General features: G+C 41.2%; 2 protein-coding genes across 2 annotated transcripts in view; one reads left to right on the forward strand and one right to left on the reverse strand.

The window, feature by feature from the left end:
• LOC126946501 (melanoma-associated antigen D4-like) overlaps nucleotides 1–13,698 on the reverse strand; it is a 526,225-nt gene that overhangs the window by 361,683 nt on the left and 150,844 nt on the right.
• LOC126945777 (syncytin-1-like) overlaps nucleotides 3,331–13,698 on the forward strand; it is a 66,470-nt gene continuing 56,102 nt past the window's right edge. Inside the window, exons 1-2 of the mRNA XM_050775860.1 lie at nucleotides 3,331–3,831; nucleotides 9,208–10,084. Coding sequence (XP_050631817.1) covers nucleotides 9,211–10,084 — 874 coding nt within the window. The 5' untranslated portion in view covers nucleotides 3,331–3,831; nucleotides 9,208–9,210. The remainder of the gene's footprint in view (nucleotides 3,832–9,207; nucleotides 10,085–13,698) is intronic.

Consider the following 13,698-nt stretch of genomic DNA (forward strand, 5'->3'; position numbering starts at 1 on the left):
GGTGCACACCTGTAGTTCCAGCTCCTCAGAGAGCTGAGGTGGGAAGATAGCTTGAGCCCAGGAGGTCAAGGCTGCAGTGAGCTATGATCACATGACTGTACTCCAGCTTGTATGACAGAGAGAGACCCTGTCTCAAATGTAAAACTTTAGAGATTGTAAGACTGGATAAAAAGAGCAAGAACAAATTATATGCTGTTAAAAAGAACCACAGTTTAAAAATAAAGAAGTTAAAAGTAAAGGATGTTAAAAGTAAGTTCAAAGTAAAAGGTTAAAAGATATACCGTGCAAATATGAATCACGTAGAAATTGGAGGTGCCCAATTAATACCTCACAAAACACACTTTATAGTGGAGATTATTACAATGGACAAAGTGGAACATCACATAATAATCATAGAGAGGTGCATTGATTCAGAAGACAGAAACACCATGAGTATATATGCACCATCAAAACACATGAGGGAAAACCGATACATCAGAAAGAAGAAATAAATAGACACATTTTCATTTATAGTAGAAGACTTCAACATTCAATTCATCCCAGCAATTGGTACAGAGAATGTAGAGAAAAATCAGGATATATATAATATATATTATCATATACAATATATAATTATACTATACTATATATAATATATATTATATATAATAATTATATTATATTATATATGATATATTATATATATTAATTATATGTTGTATAATCTATTAATTATATATAATATATATTAATTATATATTATTTATTATTTATTGTATATTTTAATATATATTACTATACTATATATATATAGGACAGGGGGCTTTCTGTATCCCGGGGTACTTGCTTTAGTGAACCAGAAAAATCGCATCACACGTGGACTTGGAAAATCAGTGCAAGGTTTTATTGAATGGTGGAAGTAGCTCTCAGATTGATGGGGAGCTAGAAGGTGGAGGGAGCGGCAAGGTGGTCTTCCCCTGGAGTCAGGCCACTCAGTGGCCAGACTCTCCTTCGACCACTGTGGCCAAATTCCTGTTGGTAACCACATCGCTCAGCCTACCAGCGTCTGCTGCTGTCTGCTGGTGTGTTCTTCTGCCAGTATGTTCTTCTGCCGGTACGTTCTTCTGCCGGTGTGTTCCTCTCGATGTCCAGCCACCTGTGTGTCTCTGCCTGGTAGGGTCTCGGGGTTTTTATAGGCACAGGATGGGAGCATGGTAGGCCAAGGTGGTCTTGGAAAGTGCAGCATTTTGACACGAAAACAGACATGCCTGTCCTCACCTAGGTCCGTGGGCACAGCCCTGAGGGTGGAACCTCCGCCAGGGACCCTCCTCTTCTCCTCACAGCACTTCCCTGCCCCACTCTTGTATCAACAATATATCAACATTTGCAAGATGACACTAGAGCAGTGTCACAGAGGGAAATAATAATAATAATATAATAGTATAATAGTATAACTGTAAACATTTTAGAAGATAACATTAAAAAACCCTCCTAGACATTGGCTAAGGCAAGGATTTCATGACCAAGAACCCAAAAGCAAATGCTGAATAAACTGTCCCCCAAGCCACATAGCTTCAGTTATTGAGTCCCTGGAGGGCTAAAGTGATAATCAAAAGATCATTCAAAGGGTCAGAGATAGTCTTGGCATTGTCTCTCCAGAACATGCTCCAGGGAAATGTGGGAACAGCAACAAAATAAACAGCAAAACAATAACAGCTAGAATTGATTGGAAATTTGTCATACGGCAGGCGCTGTCCTGACAACTGTACTGTCTTAACAGTCAGTGCTCTAAACTGCCCCAAGAAGCAGATGACTTTACTAATAGTATTTCCATGGCACTAATGGAGAAAGAAGTCACAGAGATGTTAAGGATGTTTGTCAGTGTCACCCAGCAGTGAGTGGTGGAGCCACAGGTCAGAGGCGTCATGAAAAACTCTACTGTGCTGCGTATTTATGTAATCAAGAGTAAGATCCAAAGGCTATTGCAAAATATTTAGAATTTTACAGCATGAGACTGCACAGGCTAGAGACATTTGATTTCTTCAGAAATATTTAAGAGATGGAGACTTTAAAGGATTAGTCTAGGTATAATTTGGAGATGGTGCCTTGAGAGCATCATTAGAATAACAGGCAGCATGTTAGTGTCAGTCTCCTCACCTGAAGGTCTTGGGTTCGTCCATCAGAGAACACACCAAACCTGTCCCTTCTATACATTCACAAAGGAGAAATAAGCTGTGTAGCTGGGAAAGGAGACTATTCCCCTGCTCCAGTAGTTATCAGATAAATGTCCATGAAAATTTTAACCCAGGATCTTTTAAAAATGCAGATTCCACTATTCACACCCGGTGAATCTCATGTACTGTGGCCACAGTGGTGCCCTAGGATCTGGGAATTTACTGCCCAGCCTAGGAAACATTCAGAAACCTTATTAAATCGCTTTGGTCACGTGACTGTCTCCAGTATACCCACTCTTCCCAAGACCAACATAAGGTTGAGAAGACCGACCTGAGAGCACACAGGAACATAAGACACGATGCACACAGTGTAAGAGTCACCAGAAGAGTAAGGTAGTTCATCTTTTGAGAAGACCTTATAACTCCTACTGGCCTTTCTTCCCAAAGGCCTCAGTTTATCTCAAATCTCTTCTTGTCATGGACAGTGAATGGAAGGGTGTCAGGAAATGACCTTTTAGGTACCCAAAGGGTATGGGCTCCTATCAGCAACCATTGAACACATAGGATGGGAGGTGATGTAATCTACCATCTCCCTCCCACCAGCCTTGATTTCTTTCTTGCACTGTCATGTCCTTCCACAGGAGTCTAGAGCAATGCCAGGACTTAGGGCCAATGTCTTCCCTTCATAACAGACACCTGCACCTCACCTGAAGAGATCGTCTCCATTCTCCTTTCAGCTGTCCTTCTCCTGATCTCATCTGTGATCCCACAGCAAACAACTGTCCCTGGCAGCCTGATGACCTAGCCTGACCCCTACTTCCTGTGTCCCAGCCTGGAGAGGGCTGTCTCTGCTGAGGAGTAAAACACCAGTCCTAGGATCCCAGAGCCATGACTACCACAGAACCATCCTGAGCGTCAATGTCCTATGGCAGTGGTTGACCTTTGAAATGAAGCTTCACCACACACCCCAGCTGGCACCGAAACACTTTTTGTTTTTAGATTGAAAGACTTTGTTATTTATTTATCTATTTATTTATTTTTAATGAAAAAATATTGGGAAACAGGTGGTGTTTGTTTACATGAGTAAGTTCTGTCCAGAGCTGCACGCCCCGGCCATAGCAAATAATAATTAACGATTAAAACGCCTGAGCTCTATTCATTTCCACTTTCTACCTCCTCCCTATCTTTGCCTTTTTTCCCCTGTACTAATACCTCATTAAAGATGGCGCTCTTCCTGCTTCTTCTTCACTCACTTTTCCCGTGCGCGCGAAAATTGTTACTTAGTTGTTACTTAACAGCGCAAGCGCAACATGACGTCCGACCGGAGAAACCGAAACTAACCTGGCCACGCCTTTGGCAATGAGATCATTTCCGCCTTAGCCCAACCCCTTCCCCTCCAAGTGTATATAAGGCAGTGCATTACCGCCATTAAACGAGACTTGATCAGAGCACTGTCTTGTCTCCATTTCTCGTGTCTCTTGTTCCCCAAATTCCCACCCCCTCCTCCAGGGCCTGCTCTGACTATCCCGCGGGCCGGGATACGTGGCGCCCGAACAGGGACCTGGAAACGAGGGACTCCGTGAGGAAGAGGACGCCAAAGGACGGTCGACCGCTAACAAAGACAAAAGGAGTCAAACTCTGCCGATCACCACGGGAACCTGCCACGTCTGGATCGAAGGTAAGTGGCGTGTCCGAAATGGGACAAGAATTAAGCCAACATCAAATATATGTAGGACAATTAAAAGAGGCTTTAAAGATACGAGGAGTAAAGGTTAAAGGTAATGATTTGTTTAAATTTTTTGATTTTGTAAAAGATACTTGCCCTTGGTTCCCACAGGAAGGAACTATTGATATTAAAAGATGGCGTAGAGTAGGGGATTGTTTGCAGGACTATTATAATACTTTTGGGCCAGAAAAAATTCCTGTAACCGCCTTCTCTTATTGGAACCTCATTAGAGATTTAATAGATAAGAAGGAGGCCAATCCGCAAGTTATGGCTGCGGTCGCTCAGACAGAGCATATTTTAAAGGTTAGCTCCCACTCTAACCTCACGAAGCCTCCGCAAGATACGGAGGAAGATCTCATTTCCCTCGAAAGTGATCATGAGGAAATCAAGTCTCCTTCTGTAACAGATAATGAAATACCACACGAAAACAAACCAAAAAAATACCCAATTTTACAGATGCTTCAAAAGGAGGAGGAAATTAATAAGCCTAATCAATTGGATATAAATTGGGATGATTTAGAGGAAGAGGTGGCTAAATATCACAACCCTGATTTGCCTCCCTTTACTTCATACCCACCCCCATATAATAAGACACATAATGAGGCTTCTGCGCCCATTGTTATGGCAGCAATAGATCCCAAAGAAGAATTAAAACAAAAAATTGCTCAACTAGAAGAACAGATTAAACTTGAAGAGTTACATCAATCATTGATAATTAGGCTCCAAAAGCTAAAAACAGGAAATGAAAAAATACCTAACTCAGACGCTATGGAGGGTTCCTTGCGCCCACTTCAGCGGCCTGGACAACATGTTCCAAGAGGGGGGTTAGTTGCTAGCCGACATAGAGAAGACTTCTCCCCCAAAGACGTTTTTCCGGTCACTGAAACCATAGATGAACAGGGACAGGCTTGGAGGCATCATACTGGATTTGATTTTACTATTATAAAAGAGTTAAAGACTGCTGCCTCTCAGTATGGGGCTACTGCTCCATATACTCTTGCTATAGTGGAATCTGTAGCTGAGAATTGGCTCACTCCTACAGACTGGAATACCTTAGTCAGGGCAGTTCTTTCTGGGGGAGACCACTTAATTTGGAAGTCAGAGTTCTTTGAAAACTGTAGAGATACAGCTAAAAGAAATCAACAGGCAGGAAACGGTTGGGATTTTGATATGTTAACTGGTTCAGGTAATTATGTAGACACTCAGGCCCAAATGCAATATGACCCTGGACTGTTCTTACAAATCCAGGCTGCTGCTACAAAGGCCTGGAGAAAACTTCCCGTTAAAGGAGATCCAGGGGCCTCGCTCACAGCAGTTAAACAAGGACCCGATGAGCCATTTTCAGACTTTGTGCATAGACTTATGACCACGGCAGGTAGAATCTTTGGAAATGCAGAAACGGGTGTAGATTATGTTAAACAGTTAGCTTATGAAAATGCTAACCCTGCCTGCCAAGCGGCAATCAGACCTTATCGAAAGAAAACAGATTTAACAGGATACATTCGCCTTTGTTCAGATATTGGGCCCTCATATCAACAAGGCCTAGCAATGGCCACTGCTTTTAGCGGCCAAACAGTAAGAGATTTCCTCATTAACAAAGGTAAAGATAAAGGGGGATGTTTTAGATGCGGTAAAAGGGGACACTTTGCAAAAGATTGCTGTGAAAACCAAAATAAGAGTCCAGAAGCAAAAATCCCAGGCCTTTGCCCAAGGTGTAAAAGAGGAAGGCACTGGGCAAATGAATGTAAATCTAAAACTGACATTCAAGGAAATCCTTTACCCCCCAGGCAGGGAAACGGGATGAGGGGCCAGCCTCAGGCCCCGAAACAAGCATATGGGGCAGTCAGCTTTGTTCCAGCCAGCAACAGCAATCCATTTCAAAACTTAGTAGAGCAACCCCAGGAAGCGCAGGATTGGACCTCAGTTCCACCTCCCACACAGTACTAACACCTGAAATGGGACCGCAAACCTTAAATACCGGAATATATGGACCCTTACCGCCTAACACTTTTGGGCTACTTTTAGGAAGAAGTAGTGTCACCATGAGAGGCTTACAAGTCCTCCCTGGAGTTATCGATAATGATTATGAAGGAGAAATTAAAATTATGGCCAGAGCTATTGATAGTATTATTACTGTCCCTCGAGGAGTTAGAATAGCTCAGTTACTCCTGCTACCTTTGGTTAAAACAGATAATAATATCCAATACTCTAATAGAAATATAAAAGGTTTCGGATCATCAGATATATATTGGGTGCAACCAATTACAAATCAAAAACCCTCTCTAACCTTATGGTTAGACGGGAAGGCATTCACTGGACTAATAGACACAGGGGCTGATGTAACTATCATTAAACAGGAAGATTGGCCCTCTCATTGGCCTACTACAGGAACTTTAACTCACTTGAGAGGAATTGGACAAAGCAGTAATCCTAAACAAAGTTCTAAATACCTAACATGGACAGATAAAGAAAACAATTCAGGCCTCATTAAGCCATTTGTCATCCCTTACCTACCTGTTAACCTTTGGGGGTGAGATCTGCTCTCTCAAATGAAAATTATAATGTGTAGTCCAAATGATATAGTTACTGCACAAATGTTAACTCAGGGATACACCCCTGGTAAAGGTCTTGGAAAAGGAGAGAACGGTATCCCACAGCCTATACTGGTTTCAGGACAACTTGATAAAAAGGGGTTTGGAAATTTTTAGCTCAGGCCACTGACATACCTGCACCCCAAAGGTGCGCTGACCCCATTACTTGGAAGTCAGATGAGCCCGTTTGGGTTGATCAGTGGCCTTTACTCAATGATAAACTAAGTGCTGCCCAACAGTTAGTGCAGGAACAACTAGCAGCAGGACATATTGAGGAAAGTAATTCCCCTTGGAATACACCTATTTTTGTTATTAAAAAGAAGTCTGGTAAATGGAGACTCTTACAAGATTTAAGAGCAGTAAATATCACTATGATCCTTATGGGTGCCTTACAACCAGGATTGCCTTCACCGGTTGCGATTCCTCAAAAATATTTTAAAATCATTATTGACCTTAAAGATTGCTTTTTTACAATTCCCCTTCATCCTGCTGACCAAAAAAGATTTGCCTTTAGTCTTCCATCTACAAATTTTAAACAACCAATGAAGCGCTATCAATGGAAAGTCTTACCTCAGGGTATGGCCAATAGTCCTACCTTGTGTCAAAAATATGTAGCTGCCGCTATAGAGCCAGTCAGAAAAACATGGGCACAAATGTATATTATACATTATATGGATGATATTTTAATAGCAGGAGAAATTGGCGAACAAGTCTTACAGTGCTTCGCCCAACTCAAACAAGAGTTAACAGCAGCCGGACTACAAATAGCCCCAGAAAAGGTACAATTACAAGATCCATACACTTATCTTGGTTTTCAGATTAATGGACCCAAAATCATTAATCAAAAGGCCGTTATACGTCGTGATCATTTAAAAACTTTAAATGATTTCCAAAAATTACTGGGAGACATAAATTGGCTTCGACCGTACTTAAAGCTCACCACAGGAGAGTTAAAACCTCTTTTCGATATATTAAAAGGAGACTCTAATCCAAAATCCCCCAGGTCCATTACTAAAGAAGCATTAATAACACTCCAACAGGTAGAACATGCCATTGCAACACAATTTGTTACCGGTATTGATTATTCTCAGCCATTAATATTCCTTATTTTTAACACAACAATAACCCCTACTGGCCTATTTTGGCAGAACAATCCCATTATGTGGGTACACCTACCCTCCTCCCCTAAAAAGGTTTTGTTGCCTTATTATGATGCCATAGCTGATCTAATTATCTTGGGAAGAGAAAACAGTAGAAAATACTTTGGAATAGAACCCTCTACCATTATACAGCCCTACACTCAATCACACATTCATTGGCTGTTACAAAATACGGAAGCCTGGCCAATTGCTTGCGCTTCTTATACTGGCGCGATTGACAACCATTACCCACCTAACAAACTTATTCAATTTTGTAAACTTCATGCGTTTGTATTTCCCCATATTACCAGTAAAGAACCTCTCAATGACGCATTACTAATTTTCACTGATGGATCTTCCACAGGACTTGCCACTTACACTTACAATAATGTAGTCGTTAAGTTCCAGACCACTTATACATCAGCTCAGCTGGTCGAATTGCAAGCTATAATTGCGGCACTATCAGCTTTTCCTTGTCAGCCACTTAACATTTATACAGACAGCGCCTACCTGGCTCATTCAATACCCCTCTTAGAGACCGTGTCTCAAATTAAACATATTTCAGACACAGCTAACCTATTTTTACAATGTCAACAACTTATCCGAAAAAGGACTACTCCCTTTTTTCTTGGGCATATTAGAGCACATTCAGGATTACCGGGACCTCTAACACAAGGTAACGCAACAGCTGACATGGCAACAAAAACCATAGCCACAGTCACTACAGACAATTTGCAACAAGTGCAAAAAGCACATGCCTTACATCATTTAAACGCCCAAACCTTAAGACTTATGTTTAAACTTACCAGAGAACAAGCTCGACAAATAGTTAAACAATGCGCCAACTGCATAACATATTTACCTGTTCCCCATCTAGGAGTTAACCCCCGAGGACTCATCCCCAACGAAATTTGGCAAATGGACGTTACTCACCACTTAGAATTCGGTCAACTAAAATATATCCATGTATGCATAGACACCTATAGTGGATTCATCAGTGCAACTCTCCAAACAGGAGAGGCCACCAAACATGTCATAGCTCATTTATTACACTGCTTTTCTATTTTAGGAATACCCAAACAAATCAAAACAGACGATGGCCCCAGTTATATATCCAAAACCTTCTTACAATTTTGTAATACCCTACAAATTAAACATACCACAGGCATTCCCTATAATCCCCAAGGACAAGGTATAGTAGAAAGAGCTCATCTGTCATTAAAAACTATTATCACAAAATTAAAAGGGGGGAGCTGGTACCCCGTGAAGGGTACCCCCAGAAACATACTCAATCATGCCCTGTTTATCCTTAATTTTTTAAATTTGGACAGTCATGGAAAATCGGCTGCCGACCGTTTCTGGCATCCTGAATCTCAAAAACAGTTTGCAATGGTAAAATGGAAAGATCCACTTGATAGTTCATGGCATGGCCCCGATCCAGTTTTAATTTGGGGAAGAGGCTCAGTATGCATCTTCTCACAAAAAAAAGATGCAGCCAGATGGCTGCCTGAAAGATTGGTAAGACAAATAAATCATAACCATTGTCAGTCCAGGGAAGATAAATCTCCCTGAGAAGTTCTTTCCTTCTTGTTTTTCAGAAAATGAAGCCTAACATGAAATTCCTTTGGAGAATAATCGCTCTATATAACATAGTGACAGTCTATGCAGGTTTTGGTGACCCTCGTAAGGCAAGAGAATTATTACGAAAACAATACGGCCAGCCTTGTGACTGCAGAGGGGGACAAATATCTGAACCTCCGTCAGATAGAATCACCCAGGTGACCTGCACGGGCAAGACGGCTTACCTAATGCCAAACCAGTTATGGAAATGTAAGTCTACCCCAAGAGATACCTCACCTAACGGGCCGCTCCTAGAATGCCCTTGTAGCTCTTTCCAATCTTCTGTACATAGTTCCTGTTATACCTCCTATCAACAATGCAAATCAGGCAATAGAACATATTATACGGCCACGTTACTAAAAACACAAACTGGAGGCATTAATGACGTACAAGTATTAGGATCCACTAATAAACTTGTACAATCTCCTTGTAACGGCCAAAAAGGAAAGCCTGTTTGTTGGAGCACTACTGCCCCCATTCACATTTCTGATGGAGGAGGCCCATTAGATATTGCAAGAATTAAAACCGTCCAGAAAAAATTAGAAGAAATTCATAAAGCTTCTTATCCTGAACTCCAATATCACCCTTTAGCCCTGCCTGAGCTTAGAGATAATTTTAGGCTCGATGCCCAAACCTTTGATATCCTCAATGCTACTTACAATTTACTTCAAATGTCCAATACAAGCCTGGCCCACGATTGTTGGCTTTGCCTTAAAATGGGCCCCCCTATTCCTCTAGCCATACCTAACCTTTCATTGTCCTATGTCAATTACTCAAATGAATCCTTAGTAAATAATTCCTGTCCTATTACCCCCCCCCCCTTAGTTCAACCGATGACGTTTTCTAATTCCTCTTGCCTCTTTTCACCATCATATAATAACACTAAAGAAATTGATTTAGGCTATGTTGTGTTTGACAACTGTACTTCCATAATCAATGCCACCAACCCTTTGTGTGCTATAAATGGCTCGGTCTTCGTTTGTGGAAACAACATGGCATATACGTATCTACCTACAAATTGGACAGGGCTTTGTGTTCTGGCCACTCTTCTCCCCAACATTGATATCATCCCTGGAGATGAACCTATCCCCATCCCCGCTATTGAACATTTTATTTATAGACTGAAACGAGCCATACAATTTATTCCCCTGTTGGCTGGACTAGGAATCACCACTGCTTTTACTACAGGAGCCACAGGCCTAGGAGTCTCACTAACCCAATATACTAAATTATCCAATCAATTAATTTCAGATGTACAGACCTTATCCAGTACTATACAAGATTTACAAGACCAAGTAGACTCGTTAGCTGAAGTAGTTCTCCAGAATAGAAGAGGTCTAGATTTGTTAACGGCAGAACAGGGAGGGATATGTTTGGCTTTACAGGAAAAGTGCTGTTTTTACGCCAACAAATCCGGAATCGTCAGAGATAAGATAAAAACTTTGCAAGAAGAACTGGAAAAGCGCAGAAAAGGCCTGGCCGCCAATCCACTATGGACTGGGCTCGATGGACTTCTCCCCTATCTCCTGCCATTTCTTGGTCCTTTACTCACTCTTCTACTCTTCCTCACTCTCAGGCCTATAATCCTTAATAAGCTTATGGCATTTGTCAGACAACAAATCGAGGCCTTCCAGGCCAAACCTATACAGGTCCATTATCATCGCCTTGAGATGACTGAAAATGGTGAGTCTTATTTACCTTAATAAGACCACCTCCCCTGTGTGCTGAACTGGACAGTCAATGACGGGTAAGAGGACACTATCTCCACCGGAGCCTAAGACAGGAGGGCCGCCCTTGCTGCTGCCTTATCCCATGACGGGCCTAGAAGGTGGGGATGAGTTGACCCAACCTAAGACAGGCGCAGTTCCCGAGGGGTTTTCTTATCATAAAAATATAAAAAGGGGGACCTGTCCAGAGCTGCACGCCCCGGCCATAGCAAATAATAATTAACGATTAAAACGCCTGAGCTCTATTCATTTCCACTTTCTACCTCCTCCCTATCTTTGCCTTTTTTCCCCTGTACTAATACCTCATTAAAGATGGCGCTCTTCCTGCTTCTTCTTCACTCACTTTTCCCGCGCGCGCGAAAATTGTTACTTAGTTGTTACTTAACAGCGCAAGCGCAACATGACGTCCGACCGGAGAAACCGAAACTAACCTGGCCACGCCTTCGGCAATGAGATCATTTCCGCCTTAGCCCAACCCCTTCCCCTCCAAGTGTATATAAGGCAGTGCATTACCGCCATTAAACGAGACTTGATCAGAGCACTGTCTTGTCTCCATTTCTCGTGTCTCTTGTTCCCCAAATTCCCACCCCCTCCTCCAGGGCCTGCTCTGACTATCCCGCGGGCCGGGATAAAGTTCTTTAGTGGTTATTTGTGAGATTTTGGTGTACCCATGACACAAGCATCATACACTGCACCCAATTTGTAGTCTTTTACCCCTCACCTCCTTCCCATCCTTTCCCCGAGTCCACAAAGTCCATTCTGTCATTCTTATGCATTTGCATCCTTGTAGCTTAGCTCCCACTCATAAGTGAGAACATATGATGTTTATTTTTCCATTCCTGAGTTACTTCACTTAAAATAATAGTCTCCAACCTCATCCAGGTCACTGTGAATGCCATGAATTCATTCATTTTTATGACTGAGTAGTATTCCATCTCATATATATATATATATGTATAAACTGTGGTATATGTATATATATGTACACACACACATATATACATATACCACAGTTTTTTTTAGCTATCCATTTATTGATGAGCATTTGGGTTGGTTCCACATTTTTTTTGCAGTTGTGAATTATGCTGCTACAAACAGGCATGTGCAAGTATCTTTTTCATATAATGACTTCTTTTCCTCTGGGTAGATACCCAGTAGTGGGATTACTGAATCAAATGGTAGTTCTACTTTTAGTTCTTTAAGGAATCTCCACACTGTTTTCTATAGTGGTTGTATTACTTTACATTCCTGCCAGCAGTGTAGACGTGTTCCCAGGAGTAAGGTGGTATCATATTGTGGTTTTGATTTGCATTTCCCTGATCATTGGTGATGTTGATCATTTTTTCACGTTTGTTGTCCATTTGTATATCTTCTTTTGAGAATTGTCTATTCATGTCCTTAGCCCACTTTTTGATGGGACTGTTCAATTTTTTTCTGGCTGATTTGTTTGAGTTTGTTGCAGATTCTGGATATCAGTCCTTTGTCAGATGCATAGATTGTGAAGATTTTCTCCCACTCTGTGGGTTGTCTATTTAATCTGCCGACTGTTCCTTTTGCCGTGCAAAAGCTCTTTAGTTTAATTAAGTCCCAGCTATTTATCTTTGTTTTTATTGCATTTGCTTTTGGGTTCTTGGTCATGAAATCCTTGCCTTAGCCAATGTCTAGGAGGGTTTTTTAATGTTATCTTCTAAAATGCTTACAGTTTCAGGTCTTAGACTTAAGTCCTTAATCCATCTTCAGTTAATTTTCATTCTCTTACATGTGGCTAGCCAATTATCCCAGCACCATTTGTTGAAAAGGGTGTCTTTCCCCACTTTATGTTTCGTTTGCTTTGCTGAAGAGCAATTGGCTGTATTTGGTTTTATTTCTGGGTTCTCTATTCTGTTCCATTGGTCTATGTGCCTATTTTTGCACCAGTATTATGCTGTTTTGGTGACTATGGTCTTATAGTATAGTTTGAACTCAAGTAATGTGATGCCTCCAGATTTGTTCTTTTTGCTTATTCTTGCTTTGGCTACGTGGGCTCCATTTTTGGTTCCGTATGAATTTTAGATTTTTTTTTTCTAATTCTGTGAAGCATGATGGTGGTATTTTGATGGAAATTGCACTGAATTTGTAGATTGTTTTTGGCAGTATGGTCATTTTCACAATATGGATTCTACCCATCTATGATCATGGGATGTGTTTCCATTTGTTTATCATCTACGATTTCTTTCAGCAGTGTTTTGTAGTTTCCCTTGTAGAGGTCTTTTACCTTCTTGGTTAGGTATACTCCTCAGTATTTTATTTTTTTGCAGCTATTGTAAAAGGGGTTGAGTTCTTAATTTGATTCTCAGCTTGGTCACTGTTGGTGTATAAAAGAGCTATGATCTGTGTAGATTAATTTTGTATCCAGAAATTTGGCTGAATTCTTTTATTGGTTCTAGGAGCTTTCTGGAGAAATCTTTAGGTATTCTACATAAACAGTCATATCAACAGCATATAGTGACAGTTTGACTTCCTCTTTACCAATTTTGATGCCCTTAATTTCTTTCTCTTCTCTGATTGCTCTGGCTAGGACTTCCAGTATTATGTTGAAGAGGAGTGGTGAGAGTGGGCATCCTTGTCTTGTTCCAGTTCTCAGAGGGAATGCTTTCAACTTTCTCCCATTCAGTATTATGTTGGCTGTGGGTTTTTCATGAATGGCTTTCATTACATTAAAATATGTCCCTTATCTGCCGATTTTTCTGAGAGTTATAATCA

This window comes from Macaca thibetana, chromosome X (genome assembly GCF_024542745.1).
Source record: "Macaca thibetana thibetana isolate TM-01 chromosome X, ASM2454274v1, whole genome shotgun sequence".
Lineage (NCBI taxonomy): Eukaryota > Metazoa > Chordata > Mammalia > Primates > Cercopithecidae > Macaca > Macaca thibetana.